Source organism: Jaculus jaculus, chromosome 9 (assembly GCF_020740685.1).
Source record: "Jaculus jaculus isolate mJacJac1 chromosome 9, mJacJac1.mat.Y.cur, whole genome shotgun sequence".
NCBI lineage: Eukaryota > Metazoa > Chordata > Mammalia > Rodentia > Dipodidae > Jaculus > Jaculus jaculus.
Genome location: NC_059110.1, coordinates 75,379,768 through 75,404,470, shown reverse-complemented (window position 1 = coordinate 75,404,470; position 24,703 = coordinate 75,379,768). Strand labels below are relative to the sequence as shown.

Genomic DNA, 24,703 nt, shown 5'->3' with positions numbered 1-24,703 from the left:
AAAAGAAGATGGAAGCAGAGCACAAACACGCAGATGTCATCTGATCTCCGCATTGGTGGGCCTGTGGGAGGCGCACACACATCATACATACCTACATGCAAACACACATAGTAGTAACAATGAAAAGGAAGTCACTGAAGGAATTTTAGCAGGAAAGCTTCGTTCAAAATGTTTATTTGTTTGTTTTGGGGCAGGGACTGGAGAGATGACTTAGGAGGTTAAGGTGCTTGCCTGTGAACAAGACCCTAATTTTTTTGTGTGTGTGGTTTTTCAAGGTAGGGTTTCACTCTAGCCCAGGCTGACCTGGAATTCACTATGGAGTCTCAGGGTGGCCTCGAACTCACTGCAAGCTTCCTACCTCTGCCTCCCGAGTGCTGAGATTAGAAGTGTACGCCACCATGCCCGGCCAAGACCCAAATATTTTTATTTATTTGAGAGCAGAGAGGGAGATACAGAGATAGAGAGAGGATGGGTGTGCTGGGGTCTCTTGCCATTGTAACAGACTCCAGATGCATGTCCCACCATGTGCATCTGACTTTACGTGGGTACTAGGGAGTTGAAGCAGGGCTGACAGGCTTTGCAAACACAGGCCTCTAACTGCTTTCAACCACTCCCCAGACTGGGCCACATGTGTTTTACATGTTACTTTCCGTCGTGTCAGGGCCTTGAATAAGCTGGGTTAGCTCTACCACTGAGCTACAGCCCCAGCGGGGCTTAGAAGGGATACTTGGGCCTTTGGCTCTGATGTGAGGGTAGTGAGATTGGTTCTAAACAGATGGATTTGGGTTATGGTAGACCAGTTCAGCAATAGATGATTGATCACTGGGCATGTGAGATATGAACAATCAAAGAAAGTAGAGTTAGGCCAGACGTGGTGCTGAGTGTCTTTAAATCCAGCACTCAAGAGGCTGAGGTAGGAGGATTGCTGTAAGTTTGAGGCCAGTTTGAGACTACATAGTGAATTCCAGGTCAGCCTGGGCTAGATAGAGTGAGACCCTACCTGAAAAACAAAACAAAATAATTTTAAAAATTAAAAAGAAAGAAAGAAAAGAAACAAGAAAGAGTTGGACAGAGGAAGCCTTTCATTTGGACCCTGAGAAGCAAACAGTCAGCTTCCTGTCCCTGGGGTGAAAAGCAACTAATGAAAATTAGAACACTTTTTGGTCTCCCCTTGCCTTGGCATGAATCCTTGATGTTACTGGGGTTGGAAAGATGACTTACTGACATAAAAACTGGGAGGGAAACTTGAGGTTATCAAGTAAAGCTATAGCTCCCGTCTCTCTCTGGACGCCAAATAAGAGGGGAGTGAAAGAAAGAGATGGGTCAAAGCCACTCCTGAGACCTTATCTCCTTTTCCAGTACAATGACCCAATCATGAGCATGGACTCAGTTACTCAATAGTTAGCCCCCAACCCAACCCAGGTAGGGTCTTTCTCTAACCCAGGCTGACCTGGGATTCAATATATAGTCTCAGGGTGGCCTCGAACTCAGGAAGATCCTCCTATTTCAGGATTAAAGGTACACCGCCACGCACAGATAACTCAGTAGTTTTGAACAAGTATTTTTATTGAACTTTCCGTGCCCTGCCAGCCAGTCCGCCCGGGGGCTCCCCAGGCTTGTTCGGGGAGGGCGGGTGGACTGCGGTCATGTCAGCCTCATCGGCGCCGGCGAGCCCCGCGCGCCGCTTTCTTCTCTGCTCGGCGCCTGCGGGCCGGGGTGGGAGTAGGGTCGGGGGGCGTGGGGGGTGGGGGCGCGGGCCCGGGCGCCGGGCGACCCCCGTTGTTGCCTTGCACGGGCTTGTAGATGAGATGGAAGATGAAGGCATTGCAGTACCTGCGGGGTGGGCGGGCGTGGTCAGGGCGGGGCCTGGCTGCCCGGAGGCGGGGCTTGTGACCAAGTGAGCGACAGTGTGCGTGGCGAGCGGCTAGGGGACTATATTTAGGGCTTGGTGCCACAGGGTCTTTTTTTTTTTTTTTTTTTTTTTGAGGTAGGGTCTCACTCTAGCCCAGGCTGACCTGTAATTCACTATGGAGTCTCAGGGTGGCCTTGAACTCACGGCGATCCTCCTACCTCTGCCTCCCGAGTGCTGGGATTAAAGGCGTGCGCCACCACGCCCGGCTCACAGGGTCTTTTAAAAATATTTTAGTTTTATTTATTTGACAGAGAAAGAGGGAGAGAGAGTGAGAGAATGGACGCACCAGCCACTGCAAACGAACTCCAGACGCGTGTGCCCCCTTGTGCATCTGGCTAACATGGGTCCTGGAGAATTGAACCTGGGTCCTTTGGCCTTGCAGGCAAACGCCTTAACCGCTAAGCCATCTCTCCAGCCCCACAGGATCTTTTTAGAGCCAGCAGGAGTTGGGAGATTTTTTTTTTTTTTAGTTAGATATCCAAAAAGTTGTGTTGTGGTTGAGATCATTCAAGGGTGGCCAAAGAAGCGAGGACAGAGAAGCCAGGTTGGAGGGTTGGGGGTAGGAAGGGTCCCAGGAGTGCAGGGTCCTTTTAGGACGCAGCGTGTGAGGAGCCATGGGTCAGAAGAGAGATCGCGGGCTGTGGGTCCTTCTTACCAGGGCATGCAGTTGTCAGCCGCTCTGAGGCGAAACGGGGAGCGGAAAGGATTGGGCTGTGGAGAGCTGGTGCCTCCTCCCGTGGCCACCGCCATAGTCTGATCGTCCATCACACAACCATACTCGCTGCTCTCGGTGAAGAAAGCTGGCACTCGGAGAGACTGGGAGGCAGGGTTCAGGGCTTCAGGGGCTCCCTGGAAGGCTCCTTTTCCTAGTCACCTCCCAAGCCCCACCCCGCAGACAGGATTGAGAGCTAAGGCCCCGGGACTGAGCATGATGGCAGAGAGGCACTACAAGGCTCAGGTGCGGGGGCTGGGGGACTCATGGGTGCTCCTCAAGTCGATGGAGCGCTTGATGGGGGACAGGAGAGTCCAAAGGCTGGGCTAGTGAGATTACCCACCTGTAATCGGGGCAGGGAGCTCAGCCATGTGTCCTTAAGACCAAAACCAGAGTTAAAGCCTGCCCAGAGAGAACAGAGATGTTGGTGTCCATAGTCTCCTTCTCTTATTTTCCCCAAACTCTTGCCTATGAGACGCAGGGTCTTACCAATAACCAGGTCAGGCTTGGGTCCCTGGAGCAGGTGGTAGGGCCTGGCGGACACCCTGATCTGCAGATCCCTGCGGCCCCCCTTTTCCTTAGTCCCAGAGCTGAGCCGGGCTGATACCCCAGAACCAGGACGCACAGACAACTCAGGACCATCCTGTGGGGCCAGGAGTGGGATGGGGGAAGCGATTGGAAGTCAGCGTACTAGAGAAAGCTCCACTTGAGATGGAGCAGCTGGGAGAAAAAGGGCAGGGTTCCAACCAGCCGGCCACCACAATCAGGGCTGAAGGGCAAGCCAGCTCTCACCCTCTGCATGGTAAAGTGTTGCTGGTCACTCTCAGGAGGTAGGTTGTCACCCACAAACTGCAGTTCCAGGGCCACATGGGGAAGCAGGACCAAAAGTTCCTAAAGGACAGAGAGAAGGTCAGGTCTGGGTCCCCCTCTGTGTCCACCCTTACACTCAGGGCTCACCACCTAGGCTGAGAGAGATTTACCCAAAACACCATGACAAGGTCAAACTCCTTCCCGGCCTCCACCACGTGGATCTTCAGTGACTGCTTGTTTTGAATGTTGAGCTCAGGGACTGGTGAGAAGCCAGCTTGTTAAGGACATGGTCTCCCTCACTATCCCACCTGCACCTGCAGCCCCCCCCCCATCTCCCGGTAGTCCTTACAGGACTGAGGCACCAGGTGGGTGATGACATAGTATACAGTCAACGGGTAGGTGAGAAGCACAGCCATGGGGGAGTCCAGGCTGAGGCCCCGCCACAGGTAGTAATCCTGCCACGAACCTAGGGAGAGTGGGTTACTGGGGGACCTGATCCCAGTCCTGGGCCCAACCTCTAATAGCTCCCTTTTCCTTAGCCACCCAGGCTTCTAAAGGCCCTGTGATCCCTGTTCTAACCCCTAGGTCCTTCAGGACCCATCCAGCTCACCAAAGAGGCTCCTTGGTGGATCTAGGGGCACTGGAGGCATCAGAGCAGATCCATCCCCCTGAAGAAACTGGTAGGGATCCCCTAAGAGTATGAAAAGAAGCAGGGGTTGGGGTCAGGAAATCCCTACATGTTCCACTTCCCTATTTCTCCTAGAAAAGGCTCCGTTCCTTGAGAGAGGGCATGGAGCTGGAGCAGGAGTGAGATTCGACCAGAAACAGAGATACCGGATGGGTCAGACAAGGGTGACTCCATAGAGAGCTGAGAGGAGGCAGGTTTGAAACAGTCCTGACAGTGTTGGTAGAGGGTTAATGTACATAGGGAGGGGTTATCTGGGATCGGGTCCACCCCCCCCATTCTTTCAGGCTGAGGCCTCAACACACCACTGAGAAGAAGGTTGTCCCAGGGATGCCTGGGGGTGCCAGTGCCAGGCCCTGGAATCAGCATGCTGAGTTGGGTCCAGTAGCCACGAGTAAGGCCCCGAGAGGCCAAGAATGCTTCCTTGTTAAAGGTTTCACTGGTCACCTCTGTAGAAGGAAAGGAGAGTTTGAGGGCCTGGTAGGTAACCCCAAATACTTTAGTTCTCCTTTTCTGCCCTCAAAGACCCTGTGTCTTATTGTAGATATGGAGAAAATCCATTCATTAGCAGAGTGTGTACGGAAAACAGGCTCCAAGGAGCAATTTTCTTATTTGTTTTGAGACAGGGTTTCATGTAGGCCAGGCTGGCCTGAAACCTGCTATGCTGCTGAGGATGACTTTGAACTCCTGATCTTCCTGTCTGCCCCTTGTAAGTGTTGAAATTATAGGCCAGCATCACTGGGCCTGGCTTTTCTGTTTTGTTTTTGCTTTGAGACAGGATCTCATGGAAATTCTTGCCTCTGCCTCTCAAGTTTACTAGGATTTATAAGTATGCACCAGCATACTGGGCTTAAAGTGACCTGTTTGAGGTCAGGCTGCCTGTTAGTGCTGGGGGTGGGAAGCAAGCATTTGAATTCCCTGTCCTCAAATTCTCTAAGCTTTCTCAGGGATACAGGCACTGAGTCTTCTGCTTTAAATACCCTATTCCTAGCTTGGGAGTCTAGTCCCTTAGCCCAAATACATAGCACGCAGGGATATAGATTTCAGCCAAACTTATTTAGCCTTTGTGGTACTTTGAATGGATGTCCCCAGTAAATTCAGTTTTGTTAAAGCTTCTTGGATTTCCAGCTGCCTGGCTGGGAGAGGTGTCACTATGGGCAGATCCTAGGGTCCAGCCCTAAGGCGTGTTTGGGGGCAGATCTGGAATTTCAGCCTAAAGATTTGCAGAGTGCTTGAGCTCTGCCTGGGGTTCCTAGAGTGTGTTTGCTTGTAGTTTTGATGGTGTTTTATTTCTTCTCTGTGTTGACCTGTAAAAGGGGTCTAGGTTCTTCTGCCATTATGGAACTTCCCCTGGACCTGTAAGCTTCAAATAAACTCCCTTCCTCCCATAACTGTGTCTGGTCTGGAGGTTCATCCCAGCAGTGTGAAGCTGACTATGACAGCCTTCAACCTCAGGTTCATGTTCCCTGGCACCCAGACCCCTCTCAAAGACCTGGTCTCAGCATCCTTTCCTGCTACTTTGACGTCCTATGGTACCTTTGGTATAGGTGAAAGGGAGAGTTGCCAGTTCCCCTGACCGCTCCATGAAAGCTGCAAGCCTTGGGCACCAAAACCGGTGGCTCACATCATCTGGGCATCGATGCAAATCAGTCTGGAGACAGGCCTCTCCACAGTACAAGACAGCACTGCACTGGGGGCTAGGAGACACCAGATGACAGGTACATACATACTGTTACTCTCAGAAGTTCCTCATCTGCCCTGTAGCTGACCACATGCCATTGAACCTGCTTGTCTTATGCCCTTGAACTAACTGCTACCAGTAGCTTGTTTCCATCTCCTTCTACCTTCCTTGCCCTCCCTCTGTTTGTCTGCTGCAACTTCCACTGGCCTAGATTGCCTTTTTCTTGGTTCGCCTGACTGTTAGAGGTCTTCCTCAAACTCCATCCTCGTGGGTTTCTCACCAGGGTGTCAACTTCACTTCAAAGCTGTGCTTGTGACAAACATGGCAGGTTCGAGCTCGAAGGGAGGCAAAAGTGAAGCCTGGCCGAGGACCCCATGCCCGCATGGGGCTCTTTGCTAACTTCACGCCCAACCTTCGGACTAGGTTCTCCAGCTCTCTGAATGGGGATGAAGATGGCATCAGGCTGAGAGGGTTCAGGAGTGCAGACCTCACACCTCCCCACCCTCTAGTAGCAGATTTCCTTACCCATGCAGCTGGGCGTCTCCCACAGTAAGCTGCCGGGGCTTTCGGGGGTCCCCAGAGCCCATGGGGCAGATCATGCTGTGGCAGAGAAGAGCATAGGCTCGAGGAGCCAGAGTCTCAGTCCCTGAGCCCTGACCCACACTCCCCTGGACTCCATTCATTAGCAGATCGATGCCCAAGATGGTGCCATGCTCATCTGTCACCAGTAAGAGGCAGGAAAGATGCAGGGGGGCAGCCTCTGCAGAAAGAGGAAAGTTGGGGAAACAGTAAGTGACAGTGATGGTCAGAGTCAGGGAGACCAAACTCCAAAGTACAAAAGGGCTAGGTGTGTAACATCAGTGAGTACAGGGGACTGGGCAGAGGGCCATCACCATCTAAAGGACACGGCTGCTATACAGTAGCAGAATTAGGGCCACACAGAATACAGGCATTCTTGCAAAACTTAAGGTATTTTTCTTGAGAAAGTGCATATCCAGGCTCGAGGTTTTTGTTACTTTCGATGTTCAAATGTTGATTAAAACAAAACAAAAATAACCACTTTGATTGATGACTACAACTTCTTGGAGTACATCTGCATGAAAGCCATCAGTTTGTGACTCCTAGCTGGGGTCTGGGTGGCAGGAGAGGAATTCGGAAAGGGAAGATGGCTGGAAGAAGGGCAGAGCCAGCCTGTGTTCTTACCGGTCCTCCGTTCCTTCCTCTTCTCAGCTCCTCTCTCAGCCTCCCCTCTGTCCTCTCCGCAGCCATCTTCACCACCTGCCTTCTTCTTGCTTGCCTCTGGCTCCTTCGTCCGGAGCTTTGCTTTCTGGGGAGATTCCTTGCTGGGGGCTGCTGGTTCCCCTCCCTCTTGTGGTTTCACCTTTTTTGTGCCAGCATTCTCCTCTCCAGTCTCTTCTTCATCTTCTTCATCCTCCTCCCCTTCTTCCCCATCCTCTAGGCTGACAAAGCTGACATAGGGGCTCAGGTCTCGCAGATGGAGAGGGGGCTCATCTCCCAGGAGCCGGGCAGCCCCCAGACCTGCTCCAGGGCCTGGCTCTGCACCTTGTCCCAAGCTGATGCCCACACTACGGTTGGGCAAGACATGGAGCACCCAAAGGGCAGGGTCCTGGGGCAACCTCCTTATCTGAGCTTCCAGCTGTCGCCATCGGCCCTCGTGGCTATTCCCCACGGTCCCCCTCTCTGCCACAAACTTGCGGAACCAGCCAAAAAGGAGAGCAGCGAAATCAAGGAACTCATCACGGTATCCAGATACAAACTCCATGTTTTCAGATGCACCGGGCCTGGACCCACACTGAGCAGAGGACGGGATATAGCCAGAGTCGTGGTGACAGTTTGGGGCTGGGTCACAAAAGGAGAGGATGTGTGGGTTTGGAGGCTCACTTAGGGTGGGATCTATGGATGAGTCTTAGGAGCTGAGATTCAAATTTACAAGGATGAGAATGAGGGCATACATGTGGACATGGTGGGCTAAAAGTGAGTCGTACTCGGGGATGGGATGATTTCGGACTCAAGTGTTGAGGACTCAAACCCTGTAACGTGAGGTTTCAATGACGGGACTAATCTTATAGGGAAAGGCTTGCTGAGGAAGGTATCATTTTGGATGTGTTGGTGGATGGGATATGGGAAGAGCTGGGACATCTCTTGGGCTTGGATCAGTTTGGTGTGAGCCCCAGTAGACCCATCCCTTTCTGGCCGCCCCGCTCCTCCGGTACCTGCAGCCGCCACCACTTTTCAAAGGTAAATACCTCGTGAGGAAAGACCGTCGTGACGTCAGGGCCGCCCGAGCCCACGGCCACCCTTGGGGGTGGGGGTGGCACGCTTTGGCGCTGGGCTGCGCCGGGGCCCGTGCGTGCGCCCCGCACCCGAGCACGGACAGGCCTGGTGGCTCAGTGGACGGCTTTGACTAGATCCAGGCCAGAGAAGTGAAAGCATCCTGAGCCGGTGGGAGGATCTCGGGGCCATCCGCTTCGCAAGTCCTCTTACTGACCTCCGATGGTCAGGGTAGGCGTAACATCCTTGAACCGATCTGGGTCCTCCTTCTGGGCCACGGCCCGCCACCCCCCGCCCCGACTCGTCTCGCTCAGCTGCCCAGGTTTTCTTTCGGTTTTCATATTCTTGGCTGTCCCTTACACCGATGGACCGTGGGTTTGACGCGGGGTGAAGGGACTCCGCCTCCCGGGGGTTTTCCCGTCGTGGGCGGCGGACAGGCGGGCGGGCGGGCGCCGCGGTACTGACCGGAGGTCGGTTCGGGGTTCGCGAGCGCGCGGGGACGGAGGGGGCTGCCACCTCGCGGCCCTCCTCGGCCGGCCAAGACTGGGCACCTGCGGCGGCCCGACGCCGGGCAGCGGGGGTACGAAGCGTAAGCGATAGGGAAAGTCAGCTGGACGTCAGGGCGAGCGGCCTGCTCCCCGAGTCCCCATGAGGCGAGGCTGGGGACCTCTGCGCCGCGCGCTCCTGCTGCTCTGGCTGGCGCGGCTCACGCTGCCGGGTAGGTGCGGAGACCAGGTCGGGAAGGGAAGGGGAGCCCGAGCACTGGGACGTGCGCGGTGCCAGGGGCTGCCACCCCGTCCCTGGCCGTGGGACACGGGCGTGGGGGACGACACCTAGGCCCAGGTGAGCTATAGTGTGTGTGTGCGGAGGGGTGGGGGGTGTGTCTAAGGGGAAAGGACCTGCAATGGTCCGGTTGAGTTGGAGACTAGGTGGACTCACAACAGCGGGGACAGATCCTCGGAAGAGAACCTGTGCTGACACTCTATCCCCGTCCAGGTGACGGCAACGAAGGCAGTGTCACTGGAAGTTGTCTCTGTCGTAAGATAGTTTCTTCTAGTTCCCCACCCCCGGCTAAAGTCTTGGATCATCTCCGGAAAGAACTGAGAACCTACAGTCACTGCCTGTTCTACATCAGGTACCCCCATCTCCCTCCTTTGAGAGGCGGGCCGCCCGGCCCCCCCCAGGCCCGCTGGGGCCAACCTAACCAACTCCTTCCGGGAAATCTAGGCCCTTTCTTGGTTTCAGTTATGCAGGGATTTCCAATCCCTACGGAAAACCACGTTTTCTCGGGGTGACTACACACCTTTGGAATGAGGAAAAGTGGGGAAGAGAAAGAGGCGAGCAGCTGAGACCAATCTTCCTCTTGCAGGTTCCACCTGCAGCACAGCACCGTGTGTGGAGGGAGCCAGGACCCCTGGGTTCTTGAACTGGTGAGCTGCTTCGATGGCGGAGGTGAGTCTTTCCTCTTCCCAGATCAGCCTCCAGGGCGCCTTACAATTCCTTCGGTCCTTTCACACCTGACACTCTCCTGTCCCTTCTAATGCTGGCCGAAGTACTTTCATTAAGTACCTGTCTTCCAAACACATCTATCATCACCTTCATGATTTTTCCCTCTAATTTATTTTACTGCATATGCTATTACTTAATATTTTTAAAATATCTTCTTGAGCTCACTGTGTGTGTTTCTTTTATTTATTTTTGGTTTTTCCAAGTAGAGTCCAGCTCTAGCCAAGGCTGACCTGGAATTCACTATGTAGAGTCAGGGTGGCTCATAGTGATCCTCCTACCTCAGCCTCCCCAATTCTGATATTAAAGGTGCGTGAAAAATATATTTTATTTATTTGAGAGGAGAGAGAGAGAGAGAGATAGAAACAGACAATGTGTGTGCCAGGGTCTCAAGCCACAGCAAATGAACTCCTGATGTGTGACACCTTGTGCATCTGGCCTTACATGGGTACTGGGGAATCGAACCTGAGCCCTTTGGTTTTGCTTAGCCTTAATGGCTAAGCCATCTCTCCAGTCTGTATATATAATTCTTTTTTTGAAAATTCACTTCCTAAATTTTTTGTTTATTTTTATTTATTTATCTGAGAGAGAAAGAGAGGGAGAGGGAGAGAATGGGTGCGCCAGGGCTTCCAGCCACTGCAAATGAACTCCAGATGCGTGTGCCCCCTTGTGCATCTGGCTAATGTGGGTCTTGAGGAATCGAGCCTTGAACTGGGGTCCTTAGGCTTCACAAGCAAGCGCTTAATTGCTAAACCATCTCTCCAGCCCAATAATTCTTTTTTTTATCTTATTTTTTCTCAATTTTTAAAACATTTACAATGATAAAAAATATCCCATGGTAATACCCTCGCTCCCCCCCACCCCCTTGAAATTCCATTCTCCATCATATCCCCTCCCCATCTCAATTATATATACTGCACATGCCATATATATATATATATATATATGCATATCTTTTATTTTGATGTCATGATATTTCCCTCCTCTTATGGTGGTCTTGTGTAGGTAGTGTCAGGCACTATGAGGTCATGGATATTGAAGCCATTTTGTGTCTGGAGGAGCACATTGTAAGGAGTCCTACCCTTCCTTTGGCTCTTACATTCTTTCCACCACCTCTTCCGCATTAGACCCTGAGCCTTGGAAGGTGTGATTGAGACGTTACTTGGTACTCTAGTCACTTCTTTCCAGCACCATGATACCTTGAGTCGTCCCAAGTTCACTGCCATCTGAAAAGAGAAGATTCTCTACCCAAAGTGAGAGTAGCATTAATATAAGGGTATGAATATTAAGAGAAGTGCTTACTGGGCAGTTTGATAAACATACTATATACACTTATCCAGACATCAGCAGATGTTACACCGCTAGGGCTCATGACAACCCCTGTTTTAAGATTTCAGTATCAGGGATGTATTCCCTCCCTTGGAGCGGGCCTCCAGTCCAATTGGAGGGCAGGTTTCCACCATGACAGACATGCCACTACGGCACCAGTTGGCTCATTTGGCCTGGCTGGCCAATTATAAGGCTTGCAGTGTCCACTGTTGAATATCTTCACTGGTGGTTTCTCTTTCTCCCATTGAACCGCATGTAGAATGGCTTCTTCCAGCTTTCTGTCAGCTGGTCTACATGGAGGTGGTTCAGCCCAATAATTCTTTTTTTTTGTTTTGTTTTTTTGGTTTTTCGAGGTAGGGTCTCACTCTGGTCCAGGCTGACCTGGAATTAACTCTGTAGTGTCAGGGTGGCCTTGAACTCATGGCGATCCTCCTACCTCTGCCTCCCGAGTGCTGGGATTAAAGGCGTGCGCCACCACGCCCGGCAGCCCAATAATTCTTGAACTGACTATATCTAATTCAATTTTGGTACTGGTGATTGAACATGCTTGGCAAGTGCTTTCCTTGGAGCTCTATCCCTAGCCTTTTTTTTTTTTTTTTTTGTATTTTTTTATTTTGAGACAGCGTCTTGCTAAATTGACCAAGGTAAAAAAATTTTAAAATTATTATTAACTTTCATGATTATAAAAACTGTCCCATGGTAACGCTCTCCCTCCAACTTTCTCCTTTGAAACTGCATTCTCCATCATATCCCCTCCCCTCTCAATCAGTCTCTCTCTTTTTATTTTGATGTCATGATCTTTTCCTCCTATTATGATGGTCTTGTGTAGGTACTGTGAGGTCATGGATATCCAGGCCATTTTGTGTCTGGGGGGAGCACGTTGTAAGGAGTCCTACCCTTCCTTTGGCTCTTACATTCTTTCTGCCACCTCTTCCACAATAGACCCTGAGCCTTGGAAGGTGTGATAAGAGATATTGCAGTGCTGAGCACTCCTGTCACTTCTTTCCAGCACCATGATGCCTTCTGAGTCATCCCAAGGTCACTGCCATCTGAAAAGAGAAGATTCTCTACCAAAAGTGAGAGTAGCATTAATATAAGGGTATGAACATTAAGAGAAGTGCTTACTGGTTTGTTTGATAAGCATAGTATATACATTTAGCCAGACAGCAGCAGACATTACACCCCTAGGGCTCATGACTTCCCGTTTTAAGTTTTCAGTCTCAGGGATGTATTCCCTCCCATGGAGTAGGCCTCCAGTACAATGAGAGGGCAGTTGTGACCTGGAATTTTCTATGTAGTCTCAGGCTGGTCTTGAAGTCATGGTGATCCTCCTGCCTCTGCCTCCTAAGTGCTGGGAATAAAGGCATGCACTACCATGCCTGGCCTTTTTTTTTTTTTTTTTTCACTTACTAATGTTCAATGATGAAAATAGACATGGAAAAGTTGAAAGAATTGTGCAGTGAATAACCCTATACCTATCACTTGGATTCTGCAATATTTGATTTACATATTTTTTATTTACTTATTTATATAATATGTAGTATTTGCAATATTTATTCTACAGCATTTTAAAATGTTTGCCTTATTATACAATCATTTATATACTTCTCTTTCATCATCAACCCACCTTATTTTTTTTTTTTAATTTTTATTTGACAGAGAGAGAAAGAGGCAGATAGAGAGAATGGGCGCATCAGGGCCTCCAGCCACTGCAAACAAACTCCAGACACATACTCCCACTTGTGCATCTGACTAACATGGGTCCTGGGGAATCAAGCCTCGAACTGGGGTCCTTAGGCTTCACAGGCGAGCACTTAGCCACTAAGCCATTTCTTCAGTCCAACTTACCTTATTTTTAAAATGTATTTAAACATGTCACAGATAATCATATTTTATCCTCAGATTTTTCAGCATCTACATTATTGAGTTCAAAATTTTATTATTCTTTTTTGTTTTGATTTTTTTTTTTTTTTTTTTGAGGTAGGGTCTCATTCTAGCCCAGGCTGACCTGGAATTCATTATATAGTCTCAGGGTGGCCTTGAATTCATGGTGATCCTCCTACCTCTGTCTCTCAAGTGCTGGGATTAAAGGCATGCATCACAACACCAGGATTCTTCTTTTAAAATAAATTTTACTTATTTATTTGAGAGAGAGAAAAAGAGAGGGAGGGAGGGAGAAAATGGGGCACCAGGGCCTCCAGCCACTGCAAACGAATTCCAGATGCATGTGCCACCTTGTGCATCTGGCTTACGTGGGTCCTGGAGATTCAAACAGGGATCCTTTGGCTTTGCAGGCTAATGCCTTAACTACTAAGCCATCTCTTCAGCTCTCTTTTTTATTTTGAGATAAAAATATGCACGCAATGAAATGAGTAAATCTCAAGCATTCATGGGTGTTTTTTAAAAATACTTTACAAATTGCCCTAAGCAGTAACATTTGTTTGATGTGTTGGCTGTATTTTTCCTTTTCAACAAATTTCTTTATATTTATTTGAGAGAGAGAGACAGAGAAGAAAAGAACAGGTGCCAGGGTCTCTAGCCACTGCAAATAACTCCCGATGCATGTTTCACCATGTGCATCAAGCTTACATAGATCCTGGGGAATTGAACTTTGGTCCTTCGGCTTTGCAGGCAAGTGCCTCAACCACTAAGCCATTTCTCCAGTCATGGCTGTCTTTTTCTCCTGAAATATACAGCTGTTAAAATACAAAATGTGGCTGGGCGTGGTGGTACATGCCTTTCACTCCAGCACTCGGGAGGTAGATGTAGGATTGCCCATGAGTTCAAGGCCATCCTGAGACTACATAGTGAATTCCAGGTCAGCCTGGACCAGAGTGAGACCCTACCTCGAAAAACCAAAACCAACCAACCAAACAAAACCCAAAAATACAAAATGTGGGCTGGAGAGGCGGCTTAGCAGTTAAGCACTTGCCTGTAAAGCCTAAGGACCCCAGTTAGAGGCTCAATTCACCAGGACCCATGTTCGCTAGATGCACAAGGGGGTGCACACATCTGGAGTTCATTTGCAGTGGCAGAAGGCCCTGGTGCACCCATTCTCTCTCTCTCTCTCTCTGTCTGCCTCTTTCTCTGTCAATCTCAAATAAATACATAAAAATAAACAACAAAAAAAATGCAAAATGTTAGCCAGGCATGGTGGTGTGTGCCTTTAATCCCAGCACTTGGGAGGCAGAGGTAGGAGGATTGCAGTGAGTTTGAGGCCACCCTGAGACTACATAATCAATTTCAGGTCAGCCTGAGCTAGAGCAAGACTAGAGTGAGACCCTACCTCAATAAATAAATAAATAAGGGCTAGAGAGATGGCTCAGCAATTAAAGCCAAGCCTAAGGACCCAAGTTCAATTCCTCAGTACCTACATAAGCCATACACAGAGCAGCACATGCGTCTGGAGTTTATTTGCACTGGCTGGAGGCCCTGGTGCATGAGTGTTCTCTCTGGTTGCAAATTTAAAAAAAAATTTTTTTTAATGGGCTGGAAAGATGGCTTAGCAGTTAAGATGCCTGCCTGCTAAGCTAAAGAACCCAGATTCAATTCCCCAAGATGCATGTAGGCCAGGTACACAAGGTGGTACATGTGCCTGGAGTTCTTTTGTAGTGGTTAAAGGTCCTGGTATGCCCATTCTCTTTCTGTAATTGTTTTGTTGTTGCTGTTTGTTTTTTGTTTTTTCCAGGTAGGGTCTCACTCTAGCTCAGGCTGACCTGGAATTCACTCTGCATTCTCAGGGTGGCCTCAAACTTATGGCAATCCTCCTACCTCTGCCTCCGAGTGCTGGGATTAAAGGCGTGCACCACCACGGCTGGCCCATTCTCTTTCTGCCTATCTCTCTCTCTCTCTCTCAAATAAATAAAAATATTTATAAAGCATTTTTTTAAAAAATCACAAAGTGTCCTTCAATGCACTAAAGTTGTCTTGCATAGTGTCAATGGCACTCGTATTGCCCCCCAGGATACACAGCCCACATCTTTCTTTCCTTCAGTCCCCCCAGCTACCCTGTCCTTAGTTTCAGAGTGGTTAGCTGAGAGTCAAGGCCACGAAGCTGTTTGTAGCATAGCCAGAGTCAAATGTACCTCAGAGCTCCAGCTTGCCTGTGGTGGCCTCTCATGGTTTACTCCCTTCCTTGTTCCTTGCCTGTGCTTTCTGCTGCTGCCTTCCTGTCCTGGCCTTCCACTGTTTCTCCCACCCCGTTTTGTACAGTACTGGGAATGGAATCCAGGGCCTTTCCTTAAAAATGGTAAGCCAGGGACTGGAGACATGACTTAGCAGTTAAGGTACTTGCCTGTGAAGCCTAAGGACCCATGTTACAATCTCTGGATCCCATATAGACCACACATACAAAGGTGAGACAAGCACAAGGATGCACATGCCCACTAGGTGGCACAAGCATCTGCAGTTCAATTGCAGTGCCAATTCTCTCTCTAAAACAACAGCAACAACAAACATTCAAGGTAGGGTCTTGCTCTAGCCCAGGCTCACCTGGAATTCACTATGTGGTTTCAGGGTGCCCTTGAACTCACAGTGATCCTCCCATGTCTACCTCCCAGCATTCAGGAGTCAGAGGTAGGAGGATCACCATGAGTTCATGGCCAGCTTGAGAATACATAGTGAATTCCAGGTCAGCCTGAGCTAGAGTGAGACCCTACCTAGAAACAAAACAAAACAAACAAACAAAGGTCAGGGCTGGAGAATGGCTTAGCAGTTAAGGTATTTACCTGCAAAGCCAAAGGACCCAAGTTTGATTCCCCACGTAAGCCAGATGCACAATGTGGTACATCATTCTGGAGTTTGTTTGTAGTTGCTGGAAGTCCTGGCATGCCCCTCTCTCTCTCTCAAATAAATGTCTGTTTGTTTGTTTTAAAAAAAGGTAAGCCAGCACTCTGCCACTGAGCTGCAACCCCAGCTCTTCGGCTCTCCCCTTGATGTTCTTCCCAGCACCCTTCCTCATAACATGACACACCAATATGGGACTTTAGCAACTGAGAAAACCACTGAGCCAAGGTCATTCTGACACCCCATCTCCACCACCTTTTTCTGTAATGGTTGACCACAAAGGAATATTACAACCTACCTCGCTTAAAAGTGGCATAATATCTTCATGCCACAGGGAGCCTGCTCTTTGTAATTAAAAAAAAAAAGTCTTATGACTATTTTTTTAAATATTTAATTTTTTTATTTATTTAAGAGAAAGGAGAGAGTGAGAGAATGGGTTGCCAGGGTCTCCAGCCACTGCAAACTCCAGAAGCATGTGCCACCTTGTGCCTCTGGCTTATGTGGGTCCTGGGTCCTTTGGCTTTGCAGGCAAATGCCTTAATCATCAAGCCATCTCTCTGGCCCAAGCTTGCTTTCTAAAGGATCCTGTGTCCCATTAAACTTTGATTAAATAAATGTTATGCTTTTTTCTTGTTAATCTTTTTCGTTCTAGGGGTGTCAAGTACACCCTGGAGATAGGTTGGCAAGTCACCACTTTTTCTCACCTTCATCTGTTGGCTTCTTATTCATTTCCTCTCCAGAATGTGGACATGATCACTGGAAGAGTTCCATTCACCAAAGACATCCACTTCCGCCCAGTACCGTGATCCCTGAGCCCACGGAAGGAGTGCGTCCAGATGTGAGCAGCCTGGCACAGACTCAGAGTCCCCAGCAGCCCATCCTTCCATCAGGAGCACTGCCCTTGGACACAGAGCTCACTCATCTTAGTGAAACCACCACTCACACTTCTGACTACAGTCTGGGAGCTGGGCCTGAGGCTGGAGAAAATAAGAAACAGCAGGATGAAAAGCCAGGTGCTGTGTCTACGACATCAGCCATGGTGCCAGTGCTGTCCCTCCTGGCCATCGTCTTCTTCCTCATAGCAGCACTCCTCTATGTACTGTGCACCAGGAGGAGGAAACAATCACAGCAGTATTGTCCAGGTAAACAACACCTGTGAACGAACCTTCCCCAGGGACCCAGAGCTTCCTCACAGGGATGCTGCCCTGGTGGGAGGAAACCTAACCCAGGCCAACAAACAGTAAGGCTCTCTGCACTGCAGTCTGTGAGGGAAGGGTCAGGAGAACTACAGAGTGGAAAGGGAGCAAAGCTACCAGAGTCTCAGGGCCCAATGCTTGGAGCAACATGAAGACGGCAGCCAGGCCAGGCTAGTGGGAGATGGAGCTGTGGAGGAAGGCGAGGACCATTCTTTCAAGTCTCAGATCTGCAGAGTACTTAATGTACCAGGTCCTAAGCTCCATGTCTTAGAATCTGACTCCAGTTCAAGCTATCATGTCACCCCACAACTCTCCTGACTTAGGAGCTCATTTCTTAATTTCTTTATCCTTCCCATATTTGCAGCTCCATTATATATCCATGACACAAGACTCAGATGCCTGATTCAAGAGTGGAAGTTGATGCCAGTTGACTTTTGGGGGTTGGAGGGTGGGTGCTGGGCAAACTAGGTATGTTCATTTACCATCCGCCACATGCCCAGAACAGACTGATTTTTTTTTCTTTTTGTCGTTTTCAAGATAGTGTCTCACACTAGACCTGGAACTCACTCTGTAATTCCAGGCTGGCCTTGAACTCACAGCAATCCTCCTACCTCTGCCTCCCAAGTGCTGGGATTAAAGGCGTGTGCCACCACACCCAGTTCTGGGCCCTTTTAACAAGATGTATCAATTTAAAAATCTGTTGTCTTTGCTGGAGAGATGGCTCAGCAGTTAAAGGCACTTCCTTGCAAGCCTGATAGCCTAGGTTTGATTCTCCAGCAACCATATAAAGCCAGATGCACAAAGTGGCATACTCATCTAGAGTTTGTTACAGTGGCAGGTGGCGGCCCTGGTGAGACCATACTCTGACTTTCTCTATCTGTCAAATAAAAATATTTAAAATCTGTGGTCTGAAGGTATAGCTCTGTAGTAGAGTGCTTGCCCAGCATGTATATGAAGTTCTAGGTTCAATATCAGCACTGTCAAATAAGTAAATAAAAATAGTATCTGGGGCTGGAGAGATGGCTTAACGCCTACAAAGCCTAAGGACCCAGGTTCAATTTTCCAGGTCCCTCATAAGCCAGATGCATATGGTGGCACATGGGTCTGGAATTCCTTTGCAGTGGCTAATGGCTCTGGCATGTCCATTCTCTCTCTAATAAATAAATAAAAATAAATCTTAAAAAAAAAAACAGTATCTGCCTATTACACTGCATGAGAACTTGGACAAATTTTATATGTATTTGACTACTAAAAACTATCTTTAGAAGCCTGGCATGGTGGCACACACCTTTAATTCCAGCACTTGGGAGGCAGAAGTAGGAGGATTGCCATGAGTTCAAGGACACCCTGAGACTACATAGTGAATTCCAGGTCAGTCTGAGCTACAGTGAGACTCTACCTTGAAAAACAAAAAAAAATAAATTATCTTTAGAATTACACTTCCTTCATTACATAAGCTTTGGGCCCTTGTCTCCTTATAACTGCTGATATTCTCCCCTAGCCACAAGTCTCCCTTTGTACCACATCAGCTCTTTTCTAGCCACACCGAAAGCTTGGGCTTTCTCATCCTCCCTCCTCAGTGGCTGTGCTAATTTACTTCCTCAACCTCTTGTATCACTCATGTATACTTCTGTGAGTCTGACCTCCTTTAAAAGAAAACTGTTACTGGGCTGGAGGGACTGGGCTGGAGGGATGGCTTAGTGGTTAAGGTGCTTGCCTACAAAGCCAAAGAATCCAGGTTCAATTCTCCAGGTACCACATAAGCCAGATGCACAAGGTAGCACATACATCTGGAGTTCGTTTACAGAGGCTGGAAGCCCTGATGCACCCATTCTCCACACCCCCCCTGCCAAATAAATAAATCAATATTTTTTTTTAAAAGAAAGCTGTTACTGCTTTTACTATTAAAACTCTTACTTTGCCGGGTTGGTGGCACACACCTTTAATCCCAACGCTTGGGAGGCAGAGGCTGGAGGATCGTCATGACTTTGAGGCCAGCCTGAGACTACATAGTGAATTCCAGGTCAGCCTGGGCTAGAGCGAGACCCTACCTTGAAAAACCAAAAATAAAACCTTAGTTCTTTTTTTCAATTTTTATATTTATTTGCTTATTGGAGGGAGGGAGGGAAGGGGGTAGAGAATGGGTGCTCCAGGGCTTCTAGCGACTGTGAATGAACTCCAGATGCATGCACCACCTTGTGTGTCTGGTTTACAAGTGCCTTAACTGCTAGTCTCTAGTCCTTAGTTTTTATTTCGTCTCTTCCAATAAGAACACATACTTTTTTCTTTAAATTTTTAATTCATTTATTTGTACATGTGTATGTGATGTCTGTATGGGCATGCCAAAGCATGGATGCAACAAATGAACATGGAATACTTGTGCCTCTTTTTGCCCCTGGTTTACATGGGAGGCTTGGGGACTGAACCCAGAGCTGGCAGGCTTTGCAAGCACGCACCTTTAGCTGCTGATCCATCTTCTGAGTCCTTCATTTTCTTCTTTATTTATTTTTATTTTTCAAGGTGGGGTCTCACTCTAGCCTAGACCAACCTGGAATTCACTAGGTAGTCTCAGGTCAGCCTCAAACTCACTGTGATCCTCCTACCTCTGCTTCCTGAGCGCTAGGATTAAAGAAGTGTGCCATCATGCCTGGCTTCCTTTTTTTTTTTTTTTTTTTGACAGTGTCTTACTGTGTACTCCAGAATGACCTGGACTTCACTGTATAGACCAGGGTGGTTTCAAACTCACAGGGATCCTACTGCCTCATCCTCCCGAGTGATGGGATAATAGGGAGCCATCATGTTCAGCTTATTAGAAAAACATTATGTTGGGCCTGAGGAGATAGTTCAGTGAATAAAGTGTTTGCCTCTCAAGTTGGGAGTTCCCAAGCTTGACCTCCAGACCCCACTTAAGAAGCTGGAAGCCACGGAAGGTTTCTGTAATGCCAGCAGGCTAACAGGGATATGGAAGGCAGAAAAGAATTTCCCAGAAGCTTGTGGGCAGTGCAGCAAAGAACAGCAGTGCAAGATCCAGAGAGACAGACCCTGCCTCACATGAGGTAGAAGGCAAGGTTCGACCTGAAATGTTGTGCTCTGATCTCCACATGTCCACAGCACTTGTATGCCTGCACTCTTACTCCACACACAAAAATGAAATTAAAATTAAAACTAAAAATCATAAAAGAAGAATATTATCTTCATTGGGCTAAGGACTCTGGGGGCAGAGGTTTGCATGAGGAGGTGGGTTGGGCAGCCCAATGTCTTGAGCTTAAGTAACGGAAAGCAGAAACACGGTACTGAAGGGGCCAGGGCAGAACTAGGCGCAGGCGTGGACTTTAGTTTCTCCATTGCTACCTTCTGCTCCTTGGTCCTGCATGACTCAAACCAGCAGGACAGGTGTCACTCTGTGCTCCCCATCCCACAGGTCTCCAGGTTGTGTCCCAAGGTACGAGTAGGTCATCTCTGGATCCATGTTCTTGGTTTAGCTTTCTAACATCTGCTCACAGGTTCGTGCAACATCGCTGAGCTTGAGGCGGGCATACTCTACACGCTTCAGAGCCATTTGGCAGTCCTTCCTTGATGAGTAGCTGGAGCCCTCATGGGGTTGCCCCGTGGCCACCTACAAGGCAATTCAATTAATCCATGGAGCAAGGGCTTCCCTTATCCATCCCCAACCAGGCATCAGAGTCCTTTTCTTCCCTGAGTTCGATCTACTCAGCTGACTGGCAGCTTGGTGATCTAAGGCAAATGACTCTTCTGTTAACCTCACCTGTGAAATGAGAGACAACAGTAGAGTTGTTGTAAGGTAATGTAGATTGCCTGGTTGGGGGTATGCGGTAGCTGTAGTAAGGACTTTGGAATCCTCTCAGTACAGTCCCTTTTCTTGCAACGACGTATTTCACAGGTGAAGTCTCTAAGGTACAAAGCTCTGTGACTTTACACGCCATCCTGCCAGCTTCCAGTACAGGGGACTGAACCATGCTAGGCAAGAACTTTTACCATTGAACTACAGTTCTTAGCCCTCTTTTTTCACTTAAGTGACTGAGACTGGCTAAATTGCCCAAGCAGTCCTTGAACTTGTGACTCTTTTGCGTCAGCTTCCTGAGGAGCTGAGATAACAGGCCTCTGCCACCCGGTCTGACTAGGCACTGTTTATATACACCCTCTCCCAGGAACTTCCCTATCCGAGGGCAAGGGTGATGATACCCAGGTAGGCACGGCCACTTCTAAACTTTCCTTTCAGAAGAATAAACAGCCCACAGCCCGGTAAGGAGCGGGCCTACCCTGGTCGGGTTGAGGCCAGCATGAAGAGGCCCAATCCTGCCCAGCGAATGCTCGGCCACGGGCTCCCCAGGGCTAAGGCGGGGAGCAGCAACACCCACCTGGGTGAGGTAGCGAATCTGAGCCGACAGCTCCGCCTCCACGTGCTGCACGGAGGCGGTGAAGGCCGCCGCCTGCCGGTCCAGGAGCCGGTCGTTGGTCTTCTCCTTGGACAGTTCTAGGATCACGGTCCCTGCCAGGCCGGGGAGAGGGCGGAGATAGAAAAGGGGTTGGCCCCTTAGCCCCACTCCGGGGCGGAGTGCCCGGCTCCACCCCCGCCAGTCTCGCCGCGCATGCGCGTGCGGTCCCGCCCGAGTACGCGCGGAGTCCAGTCGGCGCATGCGGGCGCCCCGGGCTCTTCCCGAACCTGCGTTCTGAAGGATGGCGCCGATTTCCCTTTCGATGTCCTCCAGGGCGCGCAGTCGTTCATTTGCCAGACTGTAGGTAGCCATTGCTCCTCCCGGAAACCTCCGCGGCGCTTCTTCTTTGGGGAAATGTGGCGCCTGCTCCCGGAAGTGCCTCTTTTGCGCTTGCGCCTGCGCAGAGTGGGCTCTAGAGAACACTACAGTTCCCAGGATGCCCAGCGCGCTCTCGTTCTTTTGCATCTACCTGCGGGAAATACGATTCTGGGACGTTGTGTACCTGGCCAGGGCCGCTCCTCCACCACGAGACTATCTGTAGTATGTGGCGGCATTAACATAAGCCCTATCCTTAGGACGTTCAGCCTTGTCTACCTAATATATCGTCTAATGCACTATGTTGAGTTCATTCTGTAATAGTTTTTCGATCCTGGCCGGGTGCTAGGTGATCATGATACACAGCAATTCGAGTATATGGGGCTTTTCTTGGCCGACCACATTCAAGGGAAGTCTGGCTTGGTGAATGTTACATTACTGTTGGTGACTAGGAACCCACGCTGTAACACACACTATCAGCCTGGTATTAGATGCTAGCTCCTTCCAGCTTCCCTCCCACCTCTTTTCTTTCTCTGATTACTTTTTATGTACTAGGCTCTGGAGATATACATATGAACGAGGTGGTCTCTTACATGACACTGAGATCGATGTTTGTTAGCGACATGCTGAGGGTGCTAGGAGCATGGGAAAAAGGATTCGCTTAGGAAGCGCTGCTTGACCTGCATCCTGAAGGACTCGGGAGGTGGATGACAGGGTGGAGTGAAAAAGGGAAACAGAATGGTCGCGAGATGGCGCTGTGAAGAGGCCTTCGGCATTTGGGATCCTGGGGCTGGCTCAGTGAAAGTGCAGTGAATGAAGTGCTGGTGCTTGTTAGTTGGGGAGCTGCATCAGAAATAGGCTTACAAGCAACGCAATTTGCACTTTATTCTGAAGGGATTTGGGGGCATTGAAGAATTTTTAGGAAGTTCGTTGTGAAGTTTATTGGAAAGATCACACTTGAGAATTTACAGAGATTGAGAATGAGGAGGCTGGAGAGATGGCTCAGTGGTTAAGGCACTTGATTGCAAAGCTTAACCACCAGGGTTCAATTCTCCAGGACCCACGTAAAGGCCACGTGGATAAAGCACCGTGGCTCATGCATCTGGAGTTCATTTGCGGGAGCTGGAGGTCTTGGCGCCCCATTCTCTCTCTCTCTTTCTCTCTCTCCCCCCTCCTACATCAAATATATCTATATCTATCTATCTATCTATCTATCTATCTATCTATCTATATATATATATATTTTTTTTTTTTTTTGGTTTTTCGAGGTAGGGTCTCACTGTAGCCCAGGCTTACGTGGAATTCACTATGGAGTCTCAGGGTGGCCTCGAACTCACAGGAATCCTCCTACCTCTACCTTCTGCGTGCTGGGATTAAAGGCATGCGCCACCACGCCGGCTAAATAAATATTCTTAAAAGAATGAAACTAGGACTACTGAATGTGTAGCTCAGTGGTAGAGGTTTACCTGCATGCTTGTAGTTGCAGCAACTAGTAGGTGAATCCCAAAGGATCAAAAGTTTAAGATTATCCATGGCCACATGTAGAGTTAGAGACCAGTCTGAGCTACATAAAACCCTGTCTTCTGGGGTGGGGGGGCTACTTCTGAGTGCTTAGCCCTAAGTGAGACATCTACATCACACTCTCAAGGTTCAGGGAAAAGGAGGTGGAAAGAATGTAATAGCCACAGGATAGGAAGGAGTGCTTTGGAAGACTGTCTTGCAGACATGAAATGTACATTATAGTCATGACCTCAGAGGACATGTCATTTCCTGCACAAGACCTGCCTAATATTGGGATCATCAGCATTTTCATGTATAACAGAGGGCCAAAGAAAAAAAAAAGTCAAAATAGAAGGGCTAGCTGAAAGAAGAAGGGGTCCAGTGGAATGCAGAAGGGAAACAAAAGGCGATGGGAGGGGATTGTCATAAAATACATTATGAAGTTACATGAAAGTTGTCAATAAAAACTTTTTAAAGGTGGACGTGGTGGTGCACGCCTTTAATCCCAGCCCTTTGGGAGGCAGAGGTAGGAGGATCACTGTGAGTTCGAGGCTACCCTGAGAATAGAGTGAATTCTAAGTCAGCCTGGGCTAGAGTGAGACCCTACCTCAAAAAAAAAAAAAAAAAGGTTAAAGAGAAAGGGACAGCAGGAATTAATAGCAAAACTTTAGACAGAAGCTGGAAAATAGAGGCTAAGTGGTAACTGATTTAGCAGAAAAGTCTGGTAACTAAACCAATAATGAAGAAAATTTAGGGGGCTGGAGAGATGGCTTAGTGGTTAAGGTGCTTGCCTGTGAAACCTAAGGACCCAGGTTTGATTCCCCAGTACCCAAGTAAGCCAGATGTACAAGGGAACACAAACATCTGGAGTTTGTTTGCAGTGGCCAGAGGCCCTGGTGCTCCCATTCTCTCTGCCAAATAAATAAAGTAAAATACCTTTTTTAAAAAAGAAAGTTTAGGAGGCAAACTCACCCTTAAATTAGTGGCATTGCATACAATTTGGATAAAGTTGGAACTAAAATTAGGAAGCTTATTTGAGGCACTTAAACCACCCAATTTCCCTGACTTTTTGGTAACTACTCATCCCTTCAACCCATTAGCATGCTGGTTTTCTACCCTCTACCCCTGCCTTTTAAAATATACTTTATTTATTTATTTATCTGAGAGCAAGAAGGGAGAGAGAATGGACCCCTGCCTTTTTAAAACCAGTCTTGCGATGTGCCTCTGGCTGACCTGGAACTGTCATGTAGACCAGGCTGTTGTAGGTAGAAAACAGGGTTTTTAGCTTGGAGGATACTTGGGTAAAATGGAGGGCAACAGCCCTGCTCTGAAAATATATTAAACAAAAGTTTATTTACAGAGTTGTGGTTTCTACAACTGACAACCAAACTTAAACCTTTTCAGGTTAGACACAGAAAGACTTCTCTAAGGGGAATTTGAATAGTCAGGGAAAAGATTTAATTATCAAGGAGTTCTCTAACAAAGCAATTAACCAGATCACACCACAGCGCAATTCACTGGTG

General features: G+C 48.7%; 3 protein-coding genes across 7 annotated transcripts; 1 reads left to right on the top strand and 2 right to left on the bottom strand.

Moving 5' to 3' along the window:
• Positions 1-1,655: 1,655 nt before the first annotated feature.
• Zmynd15 (zinc finger MYND-type containing 15) lies at positions 1,656-8,015 on the bottom strand. Of its 3 annotated transcripts, XM_045159756.1 has the most exons (13): positions 7,004-8,015; positions 6,326-6,560; positions 6,081-6,236; positions 5,656-5,816; positions 4,425-4,568; positions 4,045-4,125; positions 3,784-3,900; positions 3,605-3,693; positions 3,417-3,515; positions 3,114-3,267; positions 2,968-3,026; positions 2,568-2,728; positions 1,656-1,833 (listed from the first exon to the last, which is right to left on the bottom strand). In XM_045159756.1, exons 1-13 carry the CDS (start codon positions 7,581-7,583, stop codon positions 1,656-1,658), a joined length of 2,214 nt encoding a protein of 737 aa, XP_045015691.1. In that variant the 5' UTR covers positions 7,584-8,015. The 3 variants fall into 3 exon arrangements, with proteins under 3 accessions (XP_045015691.1, XP_045015690.1, XP_045015692.1); XM_045159755.1 differs by having other exon boundaries at positions 2,968-3,267; XM_045159757.1 differs by lacking the exon at positions 6,081-6,236.
• Positions 8,016-8,201: 186 nt separating this feature from the next.
• Positions 8,202-18,683, top strand: Cxcl16 (C-X-C motif chemokine ligand 16). 2 transcript variants are annotated; one of them, XM_045159758.1, is made up of 5 exons: positions 8,202-8,414; positions 9,089-9,227; positions 9,462-9,544; positions 16,453-16,854; positions 17,265-18,683. In XM_045159758.1, the coding sequence occupies exons 1-5, from the start codon at positions 8,315-8,317 to the stop codon at positions 17,309-17,311; spliced, it is 771 nt and encodes a 256-aa protein (XP_045015693.1). In that variant the 5' UTR covers positions 8,202-8,314; the 3' UTR covers positions 17,312-18,683. The 2 variants fall into 2 exon arrangements, with proteins under 2 accessions (XP_045015693.1, XP_045015694.1); XM_045159759.1 differs by lacking the exon at positions 8,202-8,414 and adding an exon at positions 8,640-8,810.
• Positions 18,684-19,545: 862 nt separating this feature from the next.
• Positions 19,546-21,756, bottom strand: Med11 (mediator complex subunit 11). Of its 2 annotated transcripts, none has more exons than XM_004666920.2 (3): positions 21,593-21,753; positions 21,288-21,418; positions 19,546-20,524 (listed from the first exon to the last, which is right to left on the bottom strand). In XM_004666920.2, the coding sequence occupies exons 1-3, from the start codon at positions 21,675-21,677 to the stop codon at positions 20,387-20,389; spliced, it is 354 nt and encodes a 117-aa protein (XP_004666977.1). In that variant the 5' UTR covers positions 21,678-21,753; the 3' UTR covers positions 19,546-20,386. The 2 variants fall into 2 exon arrangements, with proteins under 2 accessions (XP_004666977.1, XP_045014737.1); XM_045158802.1 differs by lacking the exon at positions 19,546-20,524 and adding an exon at positions 20,531-20,674 and having other exon boundaries at positions 21,593-21,756.
• Between the last annotated feature and the right edge of the window lie 2,947 nt (positions 21,757-24,703).

Coding starts and splice junctions, on each gene's coding strand:
- Zmynd15 (XM_045159755.1), bottom strand. CDS start 7,583: ATGGAGTTTGTATCTGGATACCGTGATGAGTTCCTTGATTTCGCTGCT. Junction 3,694..3,783: donor CCACCTGGTGCCTCAGTCCT/GTAAGGACTACC, acceptor GCTTCTCACCAG/TCCCTGAGCTCAACATTCAA. Junction 3,268..3,416: donor AACACTTTACCATGCAGAGG/GTGAGAGCTGGC, acceptor CTGGCCCCACAG/GATGGTCCTGAGTTGTCTGT.
- Cxcl16 (XM_045159758.1), top strand. CDS start 8,315: ATGGTCAGGGTAGGCGTAACATCCTTGAACCGATCTGGGTCCTCCTTC. Junction 8,415..9,088: donor CGTCTCGCTCAGCTGCCCAG/GTTTTCTTTCGG, acceptor ATCCCCGTCCAG/GTGACGGCAACGAAGGCAGT. Junction 9,545..16,452: donor GAGCTGCTTCGATGGCGGAG/GTGAGTCTTTCC, acceptor TTTCCTCTCCAG/AATGTGGACATGATCACTGG.
- Med11 (XM_045158802.1), bottom strand. CDS start 21,677: ATGGCTACCTACAGTCTGGCAAATGAACGACTGCGCGCCCTGGAGGAC. Junction 21,419..21,592: donor CGCCATCCTTCAGAACGCAG/GTTCGGGAAGAG, acceptor CCGGCCTGGCAG/GGACCGTGATCCTAGAACTG. Junction 20,675..21,287: donor AGATTCGCTACCTCACCCAG/GTGGGTGTTGCT, acceptor CTCATTTCACAG/GTGAGGTTAACAGAAGAGTC.